This window comes from Drosophila montana, unplaced genomic scaffold, assembly GCF_035044405.1.
Source record: "Drosophila montana isolate Dmon_TW-CO22-7 unplaced genomic scaffold, ASM3504440v1 contig_2747_1, whole genome shotgun sequence".
In the NCBI taxonomy this organism is placed as follows: Eukaryota; Metazoa; Arthropoda; class Insecta; order Diptera; family Drosophilidae; genus Drosophila; species Drosophila montana.
In genome coordinates, this window is record NW_026997619.1 from 346,588 (window position 1) to 371,271 (window position 24,684).

At 37.9% G+C, this 24,684-nt stretch overlaps 1 protein-coding gene across 6 annotated transcripts in view; it reads left to right on the plus strand.

Moving 5' to 3' along the window:
• The window catches only part of bru2 (bruno 2), a 69,000-nt gene extending 44,814 nt beyond the window's left edge, over positions 1–24,186 (plus strand). For 4 of the 6 annotated variants that reach the window (XM_064684466.1, XM_064684471.1, XM_064684469.1 and 1 more), the window contains 5 exons: positions 7,973–8,151; positions 12,039–12,567; positions 18,474–19,100; positions 22,478–22,627; positions 23,276–24,186. In XM_064684466.1, coding sequence (XP_064540536.1) covers positions 7,973–8,151; positions 12,039–12,567; positions 18,474–19,100; positions 22,478–22,627; positions 23,276–23,547 — 1,757 coding nt within the window. In that variant the 3' untranslated portion in view covers positions 23,548–24,186. Of the gene's footprint in view, positions 1–7,972; positions 8,152–12,038; positions 12,568–18,473; positions 19,101–22,477; positions 22,628–23,275 lie in introns of those variants that run through there. The other 2 variants (XM_064684467.1, XM_064684470.1) reach the window with 2 other exon arrangements.
• The last annotated feature ends 498 nt before the right edge of the window (positions 24,187–24,684 follow it).

A 24,684-nucleotide genomic window follows, 5' to 3' on the forward strand; every position in this document is an offset into this window, starting at 1 on the left:
AATTGCACAGGCTCTCATATTGTTTGTTGTTTATTGTTGTTGTTTTGGTTGGTTGTTGTTGTGGTTGTTCCTGTTGCGGATGCCGCTGTTTGTTGTTCAGATTAAGCGAACGCGGCAGACTTAATAAATGAAAACGCAATGCACATGTGAAGCCGCCATTTTTCAAGTGCTGCATCGTGTGTGTGCTTGTGTGTGTGTGTGTTTGGAACAGGAGCAACTTTTCACATATTTGTATCTGTTTGTGTTGTTAAGTAGTTGGCGCTGCCGTTGCCGCTGCTACCGCCCCAGCTGCATAAATATTTATTGCATATTTTGCAAATGAGTTGCCAAAAGTGTTGAACAACGAACCAAAGCAACAGCCGCAACAGCAGCAGCAGCAGCAGCTACGTAATTTGCGTATGTTTTTACATTCATTTGAAATACTTAACGGCATAATTGCAGCCAGTTTACATTTAAACGCTGCATTCAAATCCATTTAAATGCAGTCGCATGCACTAAACAGAAACAGATTTAGATGCAAAGTGTTTGGGCATATTTAAAGCGAACTATTCATGATTGTAATCAATATACAGGATAGAGGCTTATATTTCCATTTCGGGTGTTTCGTTTATGATGCCCCAATACATCGATTAATTATCTCTATCTACAATGGGGAGCTTGTTACAATCAATTGTTCTTTTCAATAACAATAGCTTTGCTTATTTAGATTTATTTTTATATTTTAAAATTTATATTTGTAAAGTCTGGAGTCTTTTCTCATTTTTGCTATATTTTTATTTCCAACTCTAAAGGTCCGCTCTATTTAACCCCTCAAGATTAATTAAATTATCGAAGCTCCTAGTATCGATGTTATCTTCTTTACAACACTGATAATACTCGCTTATTCATGTTTCGATACAAATATCGCGTAAATCGAATACCTAAGTATTTCCTACGATATTTACGTAGTAAAGACTAAAATAAGGGTTATATATATATATTAGGGACAATAATTTGGATGCTACAGGGCCAAACTATTGGCCTAATGCTAGGTGATCGATACGAATGCCTTTCAAAAGTTAATCAACCCAGTATTGGAAAACACTTAATTAAGTATGAGGAAGTGCTGCACATATCAATCAGCACACTGAAGCTGCTTTATAATACTTGAAAGTAAATTGTCATTTTAAAAGAGCGGAAAGTCAAAAAACTAAAGCTTTTTGCAACATGTGAAGACGCAGCTAAAAGTTAGCCCTACTCATACACACAAACACATAACATACCATGACAGCTTTCAGTGCTCATTTCTCTACTCTAGAGGTGTCACCAAATTCAGCTCCCTGGGCTGGCAAAGTTTATAGCCTAGCCCAGGGGATCGTTATACGCAACCAAAACTTATTGCGGTGCAAAAAATTTCTGTTTTAATTCAATTAGGCGGCAAGCCACGCCCACGCTGGTGGGTTGAAAACTTCAGCAGAGACGCGACTGTGGACGACGCATTTAATGCGCAAATTTTCGACATTTTTCAAGTTTTTTTTTTCACATTTTTTTTTTTTTTTGCTGTGCAGCCATCGCGAATTATGCCGACAACATATTTGCATAATTTTGCAATAATTGACAAGCGGAAAATGTTGATGCGGAAACGGAAATTAAAACGGAATTTCAACTAATTTCCCATGCAGTTGTAAGAAAAAATGCGAACAATTCATTCAACGAATAAAAAAGTAAATGCTAATGAAATGCGTTGTTAAATATGAACATTTTTATATTAGTTATAATTATGGAGAGTACAATAAATCCCAGAAAATATGAGAAGCAGATGCAATTTAAATAAATTTATATAATGAACAATTATAAAAAAATTAATAGAGGAAAAATAAAGCATACGCACTGTATGCCAGCCAAATAGTTTGTTTGCTATTGAAATAAAAATATATTTTTAAATACATACATCAAGAAACTATGAAAAGTAATAAAATATATTTTTATAGTTGAATATATTGCACGTATTGAAAAGTAGCAATAAAATAAAGTATGCGTCAGGTATGCCAGCCGAAATAATAAAGTATTAAAACTTGTGAATTTATATTTGCAGAAACTGCAATTGATCCAAGCAAATGTTGAAAATAGAATCAATTTTATGGAATTTAAATAATTGTTTGCATATATTTGCAAATATTAAATCCCATGCACGTTAACTACTTTCTTTAACCCCCAAAACATGGAACTTTGCTGAGCTCAAGTTCGCATTTATTTGGCATTTATTAGGCTGGGGCAAAACCAATTACAATCAGAATCACAGCCATTAGCCAAGCTTGTTCACATCTGTTTTTACACATGTATTGCTTTAGAGCTTTTGCGTAACGCCTGCGGCTATGCTTTGAATATTGCACGCTTGTCAAACCACGCCCCCATCCCCCAAACGCCACACACAACTGAGACCCCTTCGAACCACAACTCACAATTGGCCCCAGTTACGATCTGAATTCGGTTTGCTTTTAAATCGCACATAAGTTAACATAACTACCCCACAATTTCTCTGCTTCTTTACCTGCCCCATCCTTCCATCTTGTTCCTCTACTTTCCACCATAACAAAGCATTTTAATGCAGCGCACATTAGAAACGCAATTCCCAGCAATTCATATAGCTGCATATGCATATGTGCCTTACACATGTTTGCACGCGTGTATGTGCATAAATATATTTATGCAAATCCCAAACACTTCAGGCATATTTTCTTGCTCAACATTTTGCTCGAGACTGTGAAAACCATTGTCCTGGTTAATGCATCGACTTTTGTTATCCCTATACACTTACCAAAAAGGGAAAAGTTAATGAAATGAGTTAGGATCCCAAATGAACTTACATTGATTTTCACTTAAGGAAACACATTGCAAGAATTTTGCATAGATAATAAAAGTATAATTTGGTATATGTATATAAACACAAATTTAAATATCCATATTATTTAACTGTTGCTTCTTAACGAAAACATATTTCTTCGCTTATAAAATTCAAGTTTATCTTTCTTTAATGAAAATTTAACTAAGATCGTCTAAGAATCGTCTTTAAAGTTTTCGGACGATCAAAATAGACAAATTTAGACAAATTTTTCATGCTAAGGACTCTTACAAGTTTTTCCAAATAGTTTTCCAATTATTGTCTGACAATAATCTCTTGTTCAGATCTACTCAAAGTATAGTGTATTCTGCATTCGGAGGACTGCAATTCGATTTACCTGCAATGCTGTAAATTTGTTTTGCAATTTCCGTAGCATACTTAAGTGCGGTTGATTGTGTTTGTGGGCTAAAAGTACGCTTTACATTGGATACTTAGCTTGTAAACATTTGCCAAAGAGCTTAATTTGTTTATGCATTGCAAACAAATTTGTTAAAATAGTTAAAATTCCATTTCGCCCAGACTTACAATAAGAACTTAAAGTGAAGAAAATTCAAATTTAATTGCCATGCAAATTGAATGAGATGCCTGCTTGAGTTAACTTTCGAGCGGGTCACAAAATGCAACTGCAATAAAATAAAAGATCTCAGATATAAAAAATTGTGCACATGCACACAAAAAGTTTTGCCCAAAAATTGTGCCCAACTCTGACACAAAAGTTGATGTCTCAAGTACGAAGTGTGAATATGGGCGGAGGGCGGGGGAAAGACCTAAGTGCAGTTTCCGTCTTTGACTCGGCACATAAATCTTAAGACAGTTAACGACATCATATGCCAAGTCAGGGCTTTGCTCCAGGGTCAGATGAACTTACATGGCGGGGGCGCAGGAAAGTGGGCGGCTGTTTGCCCCTCCCCCCCCCCTCCGAAATATTATACGCCGCGCGAAGCCTGCGAACTTTATGCGCATTTCATTCTCTGCATAATTGTAAGACGGAAGGCACGAAGGGCAGCAGCAGCAGTAGCAGTTGCAACTCGAGAGGACGAAGTGAGCGCCGCCGGTTGAGGAAACCAATTTGTGGTAATTGTCGTGAAATTGCAATTTCTGCAACTGTAATGGGGCAGCTACAGCTGCAATTGCACCCGCCAAAGGGGGGAGGCAATGTTGGCTGTGCAGCGTGAGTTGGTTAAATGAGGTTCCTTGACTGCAACTGCCAAGAAACTGTGCGTTGTCCTCTGGTTGGAGCTGAGAAACAGCGCAGAGCTGACATTATACAGTGGACATTAAAGTCTACGAATGTCGAATTATTGCTTGTGTTAATGATGCACATGAGCATGTCAAGACTCAGTTAATGTGGCACAAGAGATATACAATCGATTTTAGACACCCTTTCGCTATCATAACGACTGAAAAGTTTAACTGAAAAAGGGTACTCGCGTGATATATCATGTAAGATATATTGATATATTCCTGATCAGCATGAACTGTCGCTATTTATTTTATATACTTAATATTAAACAAAAATAAACAATTGGCATTTTATTTATTAACAATAATATATTGATATCTTGATATCAATTAGATCGTAAAAGCACAATTTATGGAGTGAAACCTTGACTGATCTCCATATATTTCTGGACTAGAAATCTTAAGTTTTTATGCACAAATTTCTTCAAGTACTACAATATATTGTTGAATCACCTGATATTGCAAATTTGTATGCCCTTGAGAATCAGATCTATTGGAGAACTTGAGGATGGATAACATACTCTGCGAAATTTGTGAAGCTTCACATTATATCCCAAACAATTTGTTTAATCTATTTAGATATGCGAATTTTTGCCAACTTCTATTTGACATTTTTTTTATTATTTAATTTTTGCTTTTATAAATATGTAACATACACACTAAAAACTGCCCTAACAAGACATACATTTTTTTAAAATTTTCATCTCTCCTTAGGAAATTTCCGAAAACAATTCGTAACAATTCTTAAGAGTAGACAAAAATCTGATAAGTAATCAGTTTTTCTAATAAGCACAAAAAGTGTTCTAATAAATATTATAATTTTACAATTGTCTAAAATTTAAGCAAAAATTGTTAATTTTGGCAAGACAAATGCCTGTTAATGAACTCATAATTGCATCCAAGAGACTCTTACTTAACACGTGTAAAAATCCTGACATCCCCTCACTTAACATTTGCCCAATCTAATCAAGGATTATTTCCCCGAATTCAAAGCTTTCATTTCCGTCTAATCAGACTTTATACCCCTATACGATATTTTATGCTTTAAATTAAGTGCAGCTAGCATCCCCTATTGGAGCCACATTTATGTTACTTTATCGTTAACGCAATTTATGGCATGTCAGTAACAGCCAACGCGCATTCGCAGATACAACGCAGATACTTGTAGATACTTGCAGATACTTGGCTCGACTTTGCCATCTTTATCGGTGCAAAATCACGTGCGCATAAAACTTTCCAATCAGCGGCGCTCTTTCTCCCCCTCCCTCTATCTCTCTCTCTCCCCCTCTGTCTTTATATTTCTCACATGCCAGAGGTGCTTAACAAGCTCTCAGCAACAACATCGTTGCACCTGTCGCTGAGTCAGTTGCAATAAGTTGGTTCGTTCTTGCCCCCAATTTTTTTTATATTTTTTTGTCATATAGTTTGGTTATCTTTTGCTGGCGCAAAGTTGCAACTTGAAATGGCAAATCCATACAATAAATATATAAAATGTTACTTTCTGTGTCACACCTGAACTAACCTCAAATAAATTTCTCGCACCTGTGTCAGAGGCAGGTGCCTCTGCTGCCAGCAGCGGCAAACAAAAGAATGAACAAACTGCAATCCATGAATGTGTGTATTTAGCAACAGGGTGTGTGTGTGCGTGTGTGTGTGGAGAAAAACTTTCCGTTCGATAAGACCAACGGGCAAGACCAGAGGCTCTAGCTGAGTGCCGCCATGCATTGTATGCCCGCCCCCCTCCCCTCCACCTTCCAAAAAATCGACGTCTTCCAGGCGAAACGCAACAATTTCCAATCACTTCCGTTGCAGCGACACAATTTTCTATATTTATACTTTACGACGGCAGCCCTAAGAAGGGTACCGAATGCCAGTAGAAGAATAAAAAAAGGAACCGAGAAGAGAAGAGTTAGTACGATCTGTGTCGAAGATTTGTTGCCCTCAGATCTTAAAAAAAGCTCAAGGTTTATATGAATATTCTATTGGAAATATATGATAAAGTTTTCCATATAAGTATATTCAACTCAGTTGTTGAGGCTTGATAAAAGTAGAAAAATAAAGGGAACAGGGAATAGCTTCCACGATCTGGCGAAGATTTGTTACCCGCGAATAAGATCTTAATAAAATCTGGTCTAGTTTATATAAAAAACTTAATATTTATATAATCAAGATCATTTTTTTTTTTTGACTATACAATACCTCAGAAGATATTACCAATCATTGCCCGGTTTAAATGAATTATGTTGAAAACTTTTATCGTTTCGAAATTGTTTACGATATTGTTGTTGTTTAAACAGACACATTCAATTTCCTTCCTTCATCTATTACAAAGACTTCTCAAAAAGAGTCTCAAGATGAATATAAAGAAAAAGCTAAGATACCCCTTCCTTATTCACAAAAATATGTCTACATTTTTAAAACAACCCACAAAAATAATTTTCAACATTTTTTTTTTTGGCCAAACAAGCACAGCAAGTCAGACAAGCTCAAGTTAGGGTATTTGAGAGTGGTTGGAATGCATGCTTAGTTTAGTTTTGAAGCTAGCTGTAGCTGGCATTGCTTGCCAATGCCTCCTTTTGTTGCCACATCAGCTCATCCCCTCAACTCCTGCTCTCAGACGGCACCACGTTGCGTATGAGTGTTGTCTATGCAACGGAAACTTTGGGGCCGCTTCTCTAAAGTGTTGCAAAATGAAAAGTTTTGCATGCGCTTTGTTGTTGCAATGATTCGATTTGTTGCGATTGCGTTTTTAGTCTTTTGCATGTGCGCTCCAAACTTTTGGCCAACAACACTTGCAACGCATTTTGCATGCGGGTAGGGTTAAATGTGGAGAGGGGGGGTGGGGGTTGGGGGGCAGCGTATGCGTTTTGTGTTTGGGCCAAGATAAAGCATGCAATTGCCATGCAAAAAGTTTGCTCACAAATACCCTACTGGGGCCTGGGCAGCAATCGAGCTTTGTTCCTTGGATTTATTGTTGCAGCTTAAAGTTATTTCCGTCGGTGGCAAGTTGTAAGTTGCAAGTTGCTTGCAGCAGCTGCTTGTCAATTGCGCAGAAAATGACTTTTAAAGTTGCTTGCCAAAGTTGCCGGCTGATTAATTATGACTGATAAATTCTGCGAATATTACGCATGCCACATGTTAAATCAGTTTCACTAAAGACTACTTGCCACAAATTGTTGCACGCTCCTGCCCGTTTTTAATGCCGCCTTTATGAAGCTCATTTGGCTTGTTGAAAACTCGCCAAGCTCGCAATACTTCATTCAGTTAGTTCAAAAATTGGGCCAGCCAACAGTTTCTGCAGTCATGAATGCCACTTGCAGTTGGAGTCAAGTGCCACACCCCAAACACACACACACACACACACACACACACACACACACGCACATAACCAAACTGGCTTAAGAGCATAATATGTGTAGTTGTTGCGACTGTGAAATACTCTGCAAAAAGAAAAGTCTCCCTTATTATAGGCATTGTGACGCTTCAACTGTAACTCCCGACAGTGACTCTCTAACTGTACTGTTTAAGGCCAAGGTAAATTTTGTCTTGAGCATGTCGAGCTTGACAACAAAACTGATATACCCCTTTTTGCGCTCTGTGTGCTGTGCAATCGAAACAATTAAAATTGTCGCCATGTTGTTTGCTTGCATATTTTTTACAAGCCCAACTCCCCCTCCGCCCCACTCCTCATCCGCCACCACGCCACTTGTAATTGTGCATTTCACAATTGTTCTTTTTGTAGCTACTTGAGTTTTTTTTTATATATATAATTAGTTAACATTTTCTGCAGGATTTTACAAAAATGTTCATATATTTAATTTTACGATTTTTGTTTTTTGTTTCTTGTAGAGCGCAAACTTTTTGTTGGCATGCTGAATAAAAAATTTACGGAAGCCGATGTGCGGCAACTTTTCACGGGCCACGGCACCATCGAGGAGTGCACCGTGCTGCGGGATCAGGTGGGCCAAAGCAAGGGCTGCGCCTTCGTAACATTCGCAACCAAACAGAATGCCATTGGGGCGATCAAGGTGAGATATAACTATATATATATGTATCAAATAGTTGATCAGAATTGTAAGAAGCGTACTTTAAAGATTCAAGCATTCCATTGTTACATTATGCAGCATGTGTGAGAGAGTGTGTGAAAGTATCTGTGTTGGCCGCATCGCAAAACTGTCGCAATGATTAATTGCTGTGGCGGCAAGAGTCGCGCATATAAAACACGATGCACGCCGGCACACACATACACAAGCTGAAAGCGCTTAATAGCTGCTTAGCCAGCTGATACCCTGTAATTTTTGATAACAAAGCTTTAATCAATAGCTTAAACTTCATTAAAATGTTAACAAGTATTTATCATCTGTCAATAACACACAAATCTTGGCAATCCCTATTCTGATATACCCAGCAAATGAGTAGAAGTCGGGTATACCAGGCTGTACAGATCATATTTTTTCAGTCTGTCAACCTGCTGTAACAAGCCGCAGGTGGCACGTTTTTATTTTTAAACATTTTTTTTGTAATATTAACTTTCTGTTCAGTTAAATTTTTATAAGCAAGCCTTGAGCTATATAATAATCAAAGAAGGATATAAGGTCTTAGTTTTAGGCATGTAAGTCAGAGTATGCATTGGAAATGCCGATTCAAGCCTTATAAAGTATTTATTATATATTTAAATTAACAATTTAAAAATTTCAATTGAACTATATGTTCAAATGCATTCGCTCGACTTTGGCAAACTTGTTTCCCGAGTATCTGCTAATTCAACAGTTTTTATGGCTTTCTAATTAACGAACATGAATACTCTGAAAGCCTAGCAAGCCTAGCATACCCCATGTAAATGCTTAAATGCCTGCGCATAAACCGCATGCAACAACAGCAACAACAACAACAACAACTACAACAACAACAACAACAGCAGCAACAGGAAGTAGAAATGCAAGCAAGACGCCGCCGCTGGCAGCGGAAGAAGTCAACGGCAATGCTTTCGCCATGGCAGAGCACAGAACAGATTCCATGGCAAAACCCATGTGCCCAGCCTGCAATGGTCACACACACACACACACTCGCAAACACACACACACACACACACACACACTGGAACACACATGTCACACTAATGCAAGTTTTGTGCCGGAAACAGGCAAAATTACAAACTTCCGACAGGCAAACACAAACACATGTAAAGCAAGAAGAGCAGCAGCGGGTGTGCGTGTGTTAGAGAGGGGGCGGGGTGAGTTTAGGGTGGACCCAAAGTGTGGGCGACTCAAACATGTTGTCTCTGTGTCTCTGTGCATTGCACATAATTTGTCGCCTTTTGCAAGATGAATGTGTTGCGGGCGAGCTGCATTATATACAGACACAGACAAAAACATATATAAATATGTATATATATAAATATATATATAAAATGTGTGTGTGTGTGTGTGTGTGTGTGTTGTGCAATTTTAATGCATTTGAAGTCAAATTACTGAATGCGAAGCACGCACCAAGCCAAACCCTGCGCTGCTGCTGATGCTGCTGCTGCTGCCGGCGCTGGCCAAATGATTTGGCAAAGTAAGCGAGTGAATGAGTTGAGGGCTCGGGTCTTAGGGGTTGGTTGTGAGCGGTGGGCGTGGCTAGTAGCTGCAAGTCATTGCAGTCCATTGACGCCTGAAAGTATGCAATACGCCAACGAGTTAGAGCGAAATTTAATATTAATGTGCTATGTTTATAACCTCAGCAATTTATTTCAACAGAATAGCGCAGCTGCCACGCCCCACGCCCACCAACCACTCTGGCTTGTTGTTGTTGTTGTTGCTGTGTTCCGCAGACTGCTTTTTATTTGCTTTTGGTGTGTAGAGCAAATGATGCTACACAATTTTTCATCACATGCAGATTTGCTCCTTCGCGCTAATTTGTCAAGTGGTTCTGGGCTCTTGGCTCGGACTGTAAGTAGAGTTTCATGCTGATTACCAGGTCATTTAACTCGTTTTTCAGCTGGCCAAACAGATCAAGATTACGGCACTGACAGGCGACAAAACGCAGTAACTGCTGCTGAGAAAAGCAAAAATAAAAATAATTTAAAGCAGCGCGTTTTTCTTTTCCTCCCAAAAATACCTAAATTTATCCATTCACTCAGCATTCAGTATCGCTTGGAGGATATATTTGCGATATTGGTTAGTTAAAATATAGAAAGCAGTTTTTTATATATATACATATTTGTGTTTAAGCACACAATCTCTTCACTTTTCTATAACGTATCGGCAAGCATTCCTGCTCGCACTTCTTAATTGAAAAAAACTTATTGTTATGCGTTATAGCCCGTTCTTCTCGTACACTTTTCTTCAACTTTTTGCCTTGCCAACAAGGACAACAGCAACTTTAGTGACCTGTTTAAAAGCTCGGAAATTTGCCTAATTACTTTGTTGCCAGAAGCAGGATGCGGCACTGCAAATGCAACTGCAACTGCAACAACAACAACGACAACAACAGCAGCTGCAGCCGCCGGTCATAAAAGTCGCGCCACAGCCGCAAGAATTATAGTCAATGTAATTAAAGAGCACTTCTGTTGGCTGTGCCAGGAAACACCGCAGCCCCCGACCCGACAGCCAGGACGAGGAGCGAGACCCAGAAGCCGCCCGGCCACAGCCGCCAGTTTTCACAAACTGTCTGCTCCGGCCACAATTGAGCGGAAGTTGGCGAGGCTCGTCGCCTGGTCTCAATGATAAAGTCTACATAAACCGGGAAATGACTAAAGTGGCTTGGGCCCATTCCGTTGCCCCAACCCCGCCTCCCTACGCTCCAACGGCACTGCATCTAATGCCCGCCGCGCGATTTGGCCTGGTTTATGTTTTAGTTTCGTGTCCATTTGTTTGTTTTTGTTGTTGTCAGGCTTAGTGAAAGGTGTAAATTAAGTCGCTTAGGCAAAATTGCTGTGGTTTGCAACAGCAGCAGGATCAGCCGAGAGGCAGGAAGCTTTGGACAACCATTGGATTTGTTACTGCCCGCGTTTCTCTAGCTTAAGTGCGCGTCATTATTTTGTTGCGGCCATAAAAATTATGTGTACAGCTAACGTTGCCCTCGTTATGTCTTCTTGGCACTGCATTTAACTTCGATGAGCTGCAGGGGCTGCCGCAGATTGTAATTGGGGCACAGGCGTTTAATGGAACTTCACTCAAGTAGCATCGTGTTCAATTCAAATTATTAAATAAGTGCTTCAGTACAGTGGTTAAGAACACTATGAAATTGATATATTTGTATATTTCAAATATATTCATTCATTCAATCGATCAGGCAATCAGTGAGACAAACAGTCAGTCAGTCAATCAGTTGCTGACAATCAGTCAGACATCAGGGATCAATCATTCATTCAATCAATCAGTCAGTCATTCAGTCAATTACGTATGCCTTTTAATTGGAATGTCAATAACTTTATCAGTTGGTCAATCAGTTAGTCAATCACTCAGTCAATCAGGTCATTCAGTTTTATACGTACAGATTAATTTACAGCTATTTATAAATAAGCCTTCTCAATCAGCATGTCATTCAGTCAACCCCACAATCAATCAATCAGCACATTCAATTGTATACATACAGATAACTTTACAGTAACGATAACAAGCCCCTCTCTCAATCAGTATATCCTGTCCTATACCCCAATTATTATGTCAATCAGTCAATCTCACAATCCATAAGATCGTGGGCTAGTCAATCAGGATGCGACATCAGTATGTCAGTCAATCAATCAGACTATTCACTTTTATACACATTAATTTTCTCAATCAGTATGTTAATCAGTCAATCCCACAACCAATAAATATATCGGTGAGTCAATCAGTCAGTCAATCAATCAGTCATTCAAGACCTTCACTTGTATACATACAGATTATTTTACAACAGTTACATCACAACAAAATCCCTCTCATATTTTCAGGCCCTGCACCAGAGCCAAACCATGGAGGGCTGCTCGGCGCCGCTGGTCGTTAAATTCGCGGATACGCAAAAGGAGAAGGACCAAAAGAAGATGCAGCAGCTGCAGGCCATATGCGGCATCAGTGCACTCACACAAACGCCCAGTGGGGCTGCAGCTGCTTCTGCCACGCCCACGGCGAACACGGCAACTGCACTGATTGCCGCAGCGCCGGCAGCGCAACGCACGAATCCATCAATGGCAGCCGCATTGGCCGGTGTGCCGCCAGTGCAACAAGCCGGAGCAGGCGGACAAACGGCCACACTGGTCACGGTGCCAACATCGGCGGCGCTGAGCGCCTCACTGGCGCCGGCCTTGCTCGGCAGCAGTCCGCATCATGCACAGACGCCGGGCGCCGCGGCAGCAGCAGCAGCAGCTGCCTATCACCTGAGTGCCGATCCGACGGGTGGCCTGGGACCAGCATCGGCTGCCCACCTGCAGCTGTATCAGCATATGCAGGCCTATGCCCTGCATCCGGCACACTATCTGCAAGGTGAGTGCGTGGGGTTCGAGCCCCGAATTAGTTAGTCGATAAGACCCCTTCTCCAAACCCCAAACAATACTCCCGACGTGAACGATCCCTCAGCTCAGTTAGTCATTACCACAACCAGAAAAAAAAACCACAGTGTTTCTTTCCCTCTCTCTCTCTCTGTCTCTCTTCTCTATCTCTCTGTCTGTCTGCATCTATCTCTCTCTATCTTATATATATTTCTTTCCTTGTTTTTCGCTCGAAAAACAAACTATTTCTCGTGTATTTCTCGTATTAATTGCGCGCACTTTGTGATTTGTGTTTTTTCGTATATTTTTTTTTAATGCAACCAAAAAAAAAAATGTTCTTTTGTTTTATTTAATTGCGTGTTTAGTTTATCTCGTTGTACTCTTTAAAAAATTTGTATTTATCTATCAATTTATCTGTTTTGTGCATTTTCGTATCGTTTCGCCACCGAACTTTGTTTTACGTTTGGAATTTTAATTAGTTAGCGTCTAGTTTTGTGTGTTTATTTTGGTTTTCTATGTGAATTCGAACTTAGTAAGAAGATAATCAAAAAGGTTATGATGACAAAGGAAATGATTGGCAAGAAAAGCAGAGGAAAAAACACTTTGAATGAGCTGTGAAAACGCTGTAAAAGCTAAGTTTGAAGATTTGTTGAATACTTAAAAGATGAAAGATTATATATGAGATATTATATATAAGAGATCAAATGTCATAAATCTAAAAGAATTAGTTGAACTTTATAAAACACATGATCTTTTATATTAATAATTAGACTTGAACTCTAACTAGGGCATTGTAAAATTCCCGAAACTAACCTAATGTTAGAATCTGGGTCCACATAATTAAGCCTTACGTCAGCTAAACTATGTAGAACCAGATCCTAACATTAAGTTACTTACATTCCTTCCATAAACCATTCTAACAAAAAAGCTCCTGAAGCCTTATTCCGCAGTTGACTTTCTTATTCAACCTCTTAAGCAGCTCAGTATTATTAAGCCTAACCTATCTGTTTTTATATTTTTAATCGATATCCCGGCCGGGGTTTCGAATTCGGCACAGTGTTTTTTTTATATATAAGATGTTGTAGAAATCTCCAGTTCTATAATCCGACAAACTGCCCAGTTTTATAGATCTAAAACTCCTTAAACTTCTAGATCTTTACTCTAGTCACATCTTCTAGATATTAACTCTAGTTAGTCAATCTGTTTAACTTTAAAAACACACAATTTCTTGTTGGGTCTCCAGTTGTCACTTTAGGTTTGCTTTACGCCAAAATTTTGCAATGTAGCCGAAAGATAAATGACTTTAAATGTAGCAAACTAAGCACCTGGACACGGCAGTCATTTGTTGAGCATTTAAAAAAGTAAACAAGTATTAATGTAAAAGTTGCAAAAGCCAGCAATTTTTTATCTATTTATTTTTTTATTTTTTCCATTTTATCGTTGTATTCTCCCTAAACTTGTCGTGTCGCTTCATTTATAACACGCGACCTCTCGACTGACACAAAGTCAGCTAAAGGGAAACTAACAAAGACATGAATAACAGGCGAACAGGAGCTGCCCCCCCCCCCCCCTTAGCCTCAGCACCATCCCCCGCCCCTCCACTAAGCCGAAGCCAGTGTCTCTTCAGTCATTTTGTAAGCGACAACTGTCAAATAATTAATTTCAATTTAAGCAAACGAAATTTACATAAATGTAGAACAGAGCGTGAACAAAGAAGCGAGTATGAGTGCTCTAGTCAGGAGTGGCCGACTAGGTGATACCCTGCACCTACAGATATACACAGTAACACACATATACACAAGAATGCAGATCTGCGCACTTCAGCGACTGTGCTTCTTCTTGGCCTAGCCCCATACTATGCATAGGAAATGCATTCTTCATTAACTTCGGCGTTTATAGTAGTCCGATCTGTATGAAATTTTCTGGGCTTAAATATGGCACCCAACTGTGTATATATATACCAAAGCGGCAGGCTCTACCTTTACAAATAAAGTTTAATTTTTTAATTTTGAGGAAAATAAAGGAGGAGGTATGAAAATAGGGAAACGTTCCCATGCTACACACGTATATGTTTATAGCTCCTATAATCTCTTAGTCTCAAAGTCGGTTTTTAGGGATATTGTTAAAATAAAAGAAGTTATCCAACAAAAATTCGAAGATCTTTCTACGTATGACATATTGAATTATATGTCTAAAATCCAAAGTCGTCTGCTTTTGCACTTCCCGAGACCGACATCCCTAAGATATATAAACTTAATGGAGTCACAGTTGCCCTCTACCATCTATTACAAACATTTGCACAAAACCAGCTTACCCTTTCTGAATGGGCACAGGGTATAAAAATGATATAGTAAACACTGTTGCTTAAAGGGGAAGCTTTTGAGCAGCAGGCCGAACTAAAGAGCATGATGAATAAAACAAAAATTCTAATAGGATTAAAAGGTGGACGGCGCTGGCAATGGCCAAGGCATTGCACAGATTTCGGACTGAAGATACAGCAAAACAGTTGCCAGATACAAATATGGGCGACAGTTAGAGAGACAGACACAAATACAGCGACACGTACGTGGCATCAATGTGAACGTGTTGCATATGCAACGGCGCTTCATTAGAATGACCAACATGCCACGCCCATGCCGACGGCAATGTGGAACCTTTTTCGCAACCAACCCAACTCTCAACTGTCTCTCTGCCCGTCCGTCTGGCCAGTCTCGACGACGTGCACATTTTGCGCATAACAAATCAAGCACAAGAGTTGGCAGCAGCAGCAACAAAAGAACAAAAAGAATCACAGACAGCCAAATGTTGAGCGGTGCGTGATGTAATCGTAAAAAAAAATTGATGTAGATGTTGATGTATCCCGACTTACATAGGGCACATTCAAATGCTCTTCAATAAAATACTTGGGTAATGATGAATTAAATTTGTTAAATAAAATATCAAATAATTAACATTAAAGGAACGAGGCTGAGGCTAAGACTTCATTAGTTTCGAGTTTGAATCAATCATTCAATCAGTTTAAAAAACCTTTTCAAATATATTCCAATAGTTTGCAGTGCTAAAATTTGGTTTCCCAAAAAAGAACAAGTCAAAATTTTTCTACCCTAGCAACTATTTTTATATCACCTAAGAAAACATTTGCAGACTGATTGATTGATTGACTTTGTGATTGATGATCAATGCAAAGCCCAAGGCATAGGTGCTAGGAAGTTTAGGTTTTTCACAAGAGTGGAAAATGAGTAAAATACAAATATGACGAAGGACATTTCTTTGCATCCGATCAGCTTTACAGCTCAGCCTAAAAGATCTATGTGAAAATATATACACTGAATACTAACTACTAGTTAGGCCTCTAAATAGTTAAATTGGCAACATTTTTTTCGTTCTTGAAAAGTGTTCTCTTAAACGTAAAGAAACTGCCAGTAAAGTCTCTCATCGAAATTGTCTTCTTTAATCGGCTGTTACAAACTTCATGTCTAAGTCAATATACTCGTTGCGCGTACCGCACAGACTGCAGCTGGTGGGGCAAATGAGGAACAGTTAACGACAACGGTAAGCGTTGACAGTCAGGGCCAGAGATGGGCAGTTAGAGGCAACTTAGAGCGACGTATGCCACTTGAATAACAAATGACGTTTTTTTAAATGTCAGCAACGGACTCCGAGACGCAGACTTGGACTCAAAATGGGGCGTGTGCGCTGATGGTCAGCAAATGTATGGGACGTGCCTTTTATGTGAGCGCACTGAAAAAAAAACACAAACAATTACGAAAAAATAGCGAAAGAGTGCCCGTCCGTTAAGTGTGCAACCTGTAAATGTGGCTGATTTAACCAATTTGCGTTGAATGTTTTGTTAAAGAACATTCTTTTCAGGTTAAGCTTTAGCCAAAGGGGCGTGGCACTTGCCAATTATTTAATATGGCGCGTCAGCATGTGTGGCACTTGCCAAACGCCTTTGTGTGTGCTTTGGCAATATTTTATTTATTTATTTACTTTTTGGTTAATTTTTTTGTGTTGACCTGCCCACACACACGTCTGGCATATTTGGGCCTGCAATTTTTATAAGCCACGCCAAGGCCCAGAGGCAGCGCAGCATCAAAGGCAGCGCAAGTAATGCCTAAGGAAGGCACAAGAATTGCTAAAAGGGGGAGGCATGCGAGGAGCAGGGCCTGGTAATACCAAACAGCCCCGGGGCACTGAGAGGGGCGCTGGCATGTAAGCAAATGCACAAGCTAAAAGAGGAGGAAAAGGACGAGGAAAAAGAGGAGACTCAAAGTGCGACTACACTTAAAGAAAGTTTTCTAAAACGTACAATTTTAGTTCAATCAAATTTATAGCTAAAAGTAGTCGAGGAGATACATGGCTTAGGTGGAAATATACTAGGCCAAAACAAAGCTAGGAAAAATGCTCTAAGAAAAGTCTATTTATGTTGAAACTTTTATGAGAATAAACCAGAGACGTTTTTAAAATGTTACCTATATAAATAAGAAATTTATAGGTAACATTCCAGAGCGTTAAAAATCTCTTTGTGTGTTTTTGAACCAATAATTGTTTCCCAAATTTGAGTAAAATCTCAATAAAGTTGTAGACAATTTTGGCCTCTGCTAGACAAAGAATTTCTCTCGGTGCACCTGGCCACAGGTGAAGCGCACTTAAAATTTTATGAAGACGACACAGCCCTGAGGATCTAAGTGGGTGCTAACATAAAGAAAATGCATTGTCTATGATAGTTGAAATAATGGCTTTTCCAGCGGCCAACTTGCAGCTCATTCAAAGTGAAATTTTCCATGGAAAGTAGTGAAAACCCAAAAGCAAAAGACAAGGTTTAAGCAGTAAAGGTATCTAAAAACTCTGCCTGTTTTTTTGTTGAATGTTGTGCCCCATGTCTGTGCTCATCTATATTTGTGGGCATGCCACACGCCACATACACACACACGAACATATATAAATAAATATACACACACATGCCTGGCAGTTTATATGTTGCTCGCTCCGTCTCTCTCCCTTTCACTCTAACTCTCTCGCTCTATCAATTTTATTGTACTCTACTTTATGTTCAGGAGTCTCGTTTTGTGTAGCTGCTTGCAAACTAATTTAGTTACCAGCCAATTCATAAAGACTAAATTTACAATGAGAATGTTGCAAGAACAACAGACTTCCGTTTAAAACAGCGTCGAAAATCAATTCAAATCCCGCCACGCCTTTCATTTCGAGCAGCCTTTTTAATAGCGCCTTTTAATGCAAATGCAATAATTAATTTATTTTAATTTATTTTATTTATTATTAACTGCATTTGAAATTGAATTTATGTCTATGCGTTTTAATATTTTTATTTATTTTATTTAATTACAATTTATTTTCCCCTTTTCTTTAATTTAAATTCAATTTATTTAAAAGTTCAAAAAGTTTAAAATTTCTTCATTCATTATTATTTCGAAAATTTCACTTTTTTAATTTCTTGCCTTGATTCATATTTATATTATTTTATTTGAAACTTTAAGTTTTTTCTTTTATGATTTTCACACTTTTTATTTTATTTATTACGTTATCTTTTCATTTTTATTTGTTTGCTCTTTTATGTTTATTTATGTTTTATGATTTGTATGTTATATATATTTACATGAAAACAAAAAAAATCAACAAAATTAATTTTTAATTTCTTGTAAATGTAAATAATCCAATTGGGTGTGTGTTTTCTTCTATGTTTTTTATATATATAAATATTCGTTGAACATTTTTTGGTATGTCTATGATTGACTCTGTGGTCATGTACAAAACAAATCAATCAATCAATCAATCAATCAACCAACTCAACCAAACCTTACAACCATAAACCAAAACTCAAAAACTGTACAAAAAAATAAACAAAAAAAAAATCAAAAAAAAAATGGAAACTGAAAACAGGACTAAATTTCCACCCACCGGATAACAGTGCCCACCACGGCCAACACGGCCCATCATCCGGCGCTGCCGGCAGCGCAGCAGCAACTCTATCGGCTGCCAACGCTGCAGCAGCAGCAGCAGCTGTCGCCGGGTCAGCAGCAGCAGCAGCATCAGCTCCACCATCATCATCTCTCCCACTTGGCGTCGCATCATCCGCAACCGCATCCGGCTACGGCGGCGGCGGCGGCAGCAGCGGCGGCGGCGGGCTCACTGCCGCCGGGCATGCTGCTAGCGCTGGACTGCTCGCCAGTGCACCCATGTCTATGCAGAATCTGGTAACACTATTTAACGCATCACAGCAGCAGCAGCACAGCGGCAGCAGCGTCAGCAGCCTCAGTCACAGCCACCGCCTTCACAGTAGCCACAGCAGCAACATCAGCAACATCAGCAGCAGCAACAGTCACATCCCCAATAGCAACAATAACAGCATCAATAGCCATCAACGCCAGCTCGCCGCCAGCTATGCGCCCAGCGCTGGACAATTGGTCACGCATGCGCAGCACACTCTAAACTTAGCTCAGCTAATGGGCGTGGCACCGCCACCGCCGCCAGCGAGCGCCAGCCAAACGCTCACGCTGAGCGCGCTTTGTAAGTACATGCCAACTCTGTATGTATTCATGTGTGTGTGTGTGTGTGTCTAATTGTAGCAGGTGTGAATGTGCTTGTATCTAACTGTTAACTGTCTGTTTCAACTTGTGTACTAAGAGTGCATTTACAATTAACAAGCCTGCACACACCACACACAACCCCCTCACACCCACTCACACTCAATTCCTACACCAAAAAATGCCGCCTGCATGCGCCTTGCCCCGCCCTACTAAAAACCTCTACACAAAACAGTTACCCGAAATGTATGCTATATATAAACTAACTGCATTTAACATAACTCCCTTCTACGTTTTAAACTCCCCCAACACTATATCAGTGCTGTAAAACCAAATGTGTTACTGTACTTTTGTGTATTTATCGATAGTATCGATATCCTAAATTTTTGACATTCGAATTCTAGTATAATATTTAAAAGGACTAAATACCATACCAATAATATATTAGGGCTGTACAATTAAGTTCTTACAGGTTTGTATATTAAAAGTTTCAAATATACAAAAACTTAATTAACGATATCTTACATATTTGACAATCGAGTACAAGAACTTAATATTTTCTTTAAATGTTTTTTAAAAGTATTTAAAGAGCTTTTTCAAGGATATAAATTTCTTATTAAAATCAATTAAAACATATTTATTTATTTATATATATCAAAGTACATCAATAAACAATAACAATCGATAGTAGCTTCAATAAATTCTTTTTAATATCGATAGCTAACTCGAATTTATCCTATCGATAAGTAATGTATTTTATGTTTGGGTCATCAAAAAAGGCTCAATATTTGCTTTACGTAAGCCTCTATATATATTTTAGACCCAGAAATAATAAAGCACGGTTGACAATAGTCGATATCAGTCGATAACGATTTTCTTCAATAAAATAAAATACAACTCGACAAAAATGATATTTGATAGTGCTCTCTTTCTTTTCAATTAAATTTTTCCACCACATAACAAAATGTAAGCATATAAAGGTCTCTTAGAACTTTTACGAAATAAAAACTCTTCCAACATATTCATTTTAATATACAAAGCTAGAACATATTCTTATTAAATTGTTAAGGTAGTCGTTTTTTGATCTTCTAAAAAATAAAAAATATATAAAATTCAGTTAGTTGAATTTCCTTATCAAATATACCAAATGCAACTCTATTCTAAGCGCGGCCACCTGGAAAAAAAAACCCCCGTTCACTCGGCCCCACAACCAGCCTATTGTTAATTAAAAACACATGTAGTCATACCCTCGTGTCCAACCCTCTGCATTGCTTCTAACTGTTCAAGTTCTGCCTGTTTTTATTTACACACTCTGTCAATAAAAATTGTTATGCCATAACAATAACAAAAAAGCGTTTCACAATTTTACAATTTCGACACAACAAAATTTTAATAAAACCAACCGGAAAAAATCAAATCATGCCACTGACAGCAAAAAAAAAGAAGAAGAAAATAGACACAGCTACAAAACGTGGTTGATTGCAATCACAAAATAAAATAAAATATAAAGATAACAAAAAATAACAAAAAAAAATTGCAACGTCAGTTTCAAAATCAAAATCCTATCAGAAGCCGAACATAGTCGTCGAAATGAATTAAAAGCCTGAAAAAAACACTCGTGGCCTCGAAGGTTTGACAATAGGTATTAAAAGATTTTTTGCATATATTTTGTGTTGAATTCATGGTGTATTTTATGCACAAATATAATGCCAGAGCTGAGATAATCAACGTCAGAGTGGCTTAAAAGTTACAACACAGAAATGGACATTTTATTTAAATATTGTATGCACTCTGGGGGGTTTAAGAAGAAGAGAAAAAATTAACAAAGAGAGACGGCAAAATTATTATAAAGGCAAATATACTGAACATATCACAAGAATTTAGTAATTGTTAGAAAATACTTCACAGGGTTTCTCTATAAGTCCTCTTAAATAAACTAGGCTAGCGATTTTTGATTAAAAAAAAGGTTAAAATCGATCAAAAACACTTCGATATGCACAGAGATAGAAATGCGCGACATACGCTAAGTCTAATATACGATAAAATCTTTCGATATGCACTTAGAAAGACATATACGATACAAATTGATCTAATATACGATAAAATCTATTTAAAATACGATAAAATCGGTCAACATCGAAAGATGTACAGGATAAAATAGTTCTAAATCGCGTATGTTCCATATTATATATATGTATATTATATTATATATTCATTCACATTATCTAAAAATGCTATATATATATAAATATAGTATAAGTAATAGAGCTACATTCGTAAACAGGTGCGATTAAAATAATCGATTAATATACATATATACAATAGAAATAGCTAAACATATACAGATATATCGAAGCGCAGTACAAATACCGTTAATTTTAAATAAAAATATTAGTCTTAGCAACCCTGGCACTCAGTAAAATGTTATCAATTTATTATTTTTTAAACACTGATTAGACAGCTCTTCAATTACCATTTCCCCAATTTGCCTGAAGGCTTTTTGAAAAATTAATAACTCTCTAAATTGTGCAGCCAAACCCAAAAGAAAATAAATGTTGCGCATAAAAAATGCAGGGCCATAATTTGATGGTAAATAAAAAAAAAAAACAATGCCCAATGTTTATGATGATTTTCATCTTTTTTCTTTTTGTTTCCCCACATGTCGAGTGCATATGAAATTGCATGAAATGCAGAACTTTCATTGCGTAACAAGTTTTTTTCCTTTATTTTTAGTAGGTCTTTTATTTTCATTTGTTTGTTATGTATTACACGTATGTAAATAACAAAAGAAACGCGGAGAAAACGTAATAAATTTTTAGTATATTACAAAACTCTCTGTGAGTGTGTGTGTTTGTGTGTGTGTTGCACAAAGAAAACGTGCGGTGGGGGGTTGGGCTTGGGACTTGGTGTGGGGGCTGGGTCTCGGCTCAATTAAAAAACAGGCGCCGTGCGCACAACAAAGGCTAACAAATTTTTTTATGCTACAACAAAAGGATGTATACATTTTAATAATGTAAGGCAGCAGATGAAAAAATAAATAAAAATAACAACAAAAAATGCAAAGCAAAACAAAGGAAAACCTGGGTCAAAATATATAAAGCCCGATTTTCAAATGCGTTAACTCTGTGAGTGTGTGTGGGTGTGTGTGGGCGAGTGTGGGCGTGTGTGGGCGTGTCAACAGCCTGTTTCTGTCTCTGTCTCTCTGTGTGTCGTGTAATTTGTTTTTATCAAACAACAACTTGCATAAGCTTAAGCAACAAACAACAACTTATATGGTTTACTCCTCTCTCTAGCCCAGCGCCAACATTTTTCGCATTATATAAGAAATATTGTTTTTTAAATCGAAAATTATATTTTTAGGGCCCGCCAGCGCCGCAGATCCTTACGGCACCAGCACACTAAGCGGCTTGACCAACGGCGCCAGCGCCGCGGCCTATGGAGCCGCTCAGTCGTTGAATGCCAGCGCCTTGCAGGCAGCCGCCGCGGGCGTGGCAGGCAAACAGATCGAGGGTAAGTCCAATAATGCCTACAGCGAACGCTCGAATACAACAACTTTCCATTATTAAAATCGGGACTTTAATGTTCATTAGATAAGACGCTAATTGGGAAGCATTAATATTGTATGACAGCTGTTAATTAAAAAAATAAAAAATAAAAAATTAAATGTAGCTAAAATAGTTAACTTCTAATATGTTCTACGAATACATAGAGAATACTTTATAAATAGCTCTCATTATGAATTGTATTCAGGCGAAACTTGATGTTGGAAAGGAAAATAGAAAAAAAAAATACAAATAAATTCATTCCATCCATTTTCCGCAGAATACGTAGGACATTTGCAGACCGTCATAATATTTACGTATTTCACAAAAGAAAACCAGTGGCTGATATATTTTAACCTAGCCATTACGGCTTGGAAAGTCTGATGATCTTCAATCATTCAATCTATCAGTCAGTCAATCTATCAGTCAATCAATCTGTCAGTCAGTCAACACACAAATTCAATCATATATTAAGTACATTTAGTATAGACAATATGACACAGCTAGAAATAATATTATTTATGAAACTAATCCAATTCTCAAGCGCACACTGTACAGGCATAAAATAGAATTAATTAATAATAATAATATTAACTAATGCTCTCTCTAATCGCAGGTCCCGATGGCAGCAATCTGTTTATCTATCATCTACCTCAGGAATTCATAGATACCGATCTCGCCTCGACATTTTTGCCCTTCGGCAATGTGCTATCGGCCAAAGTGTTTATCGATAAGCAAACAAATCTATCGAAATGCTTTGGCTTCGTCTCCTACGACAATCCGCACTCGGCAAATGCGGCCATACAGGCCATGCATGGCTTTCAGATTGGCACAAAGCGCTTGAAGGTGCAGCTAAAGCGGCCCAAGGATACGGGCAAGCCCTACTAAAAAAAAAAACAGCAAGCCGGCGTGGCTAACACACACACGCACACACCGATACACAAATAGAAATAGTTTAGTTCCATATTGTGCCTTTTAGCGTGAAAGTTTTGAAACCAAAGGACCAATTATCAAATGTATCTTCTAATGTTAAGCAAAAAAAAAAAAAAAAACAAAACAAAAAAAACACCAAATATGCAAACGTGGGGCAAGAGTTGGGGGCACAAATAATGTTTTCGCTAGATGCACAGAGAAGAAGAAGAAGGGCTTAGAACAAGCTAATAAACAAAAACAAAAAAAAAACAAACATCCACACACAAAACCAACCAAAGAAGTAGCTTAAAAGTTGCATCCGTGTTGTAATCACTTTTGCTGAAAACAATTTCTAGTGCATTATATTCTTTATCCATGTGGTTGGCAAAAACAGAAAGGAAAACAAAACTAAACACGGGAAAAGTCAAAAAGGGGAAAAACAAACAAAAAAAACCATACAATGTAAACCAACACAAAACTGAAGCTGCGTTGTGGCGCCAAAGTATTTTCAAAGCCAAATAGTTAAGCAACAATGGAAAATCAAACGAACATTTTCAATGAAAAAAACTAATAACACATAAAGAAAAATGAAAAAAAAAATATAAACAAATTATACTAGCAAATTAATTTGTAGCTTCTAGTGCTAATAAAAAATATAATAAAAATAAATAAAAAATAATTCGGATCTGTTTTCGATTTGGATTTCGACACAATTTCGAGAGATTTGGAAAAAGAAAACCTCAAGAAAATTGAGTAGATTTTTCTAATCGCTTTAAATGGCATCGAAATCGTTATCGACAACAGCTCTGTTTCATATTTATAATAAAAAATATATTTATATATAGACATATGTGTAACTATATCCTTTAGACGTCATAGTTATATGGCACAAAACATTCGAAATTCCGTTCGTAGCGAGCACACATTGCAAATTTCAGTTAAGTCGGCTAAAAAACTTTTTAAAAATTCACCAAAAAAAAACTGGAAAATGTTAAGAAAAGGAAAAACCCTGCAGCTACTTAGCTTTAATAATGTCACACACGTATTTCCTATGTCAGTAGTACTTTAAAACTTAGTCTTTCGTTTCATAATCTTGATCTAAGCACAACTATA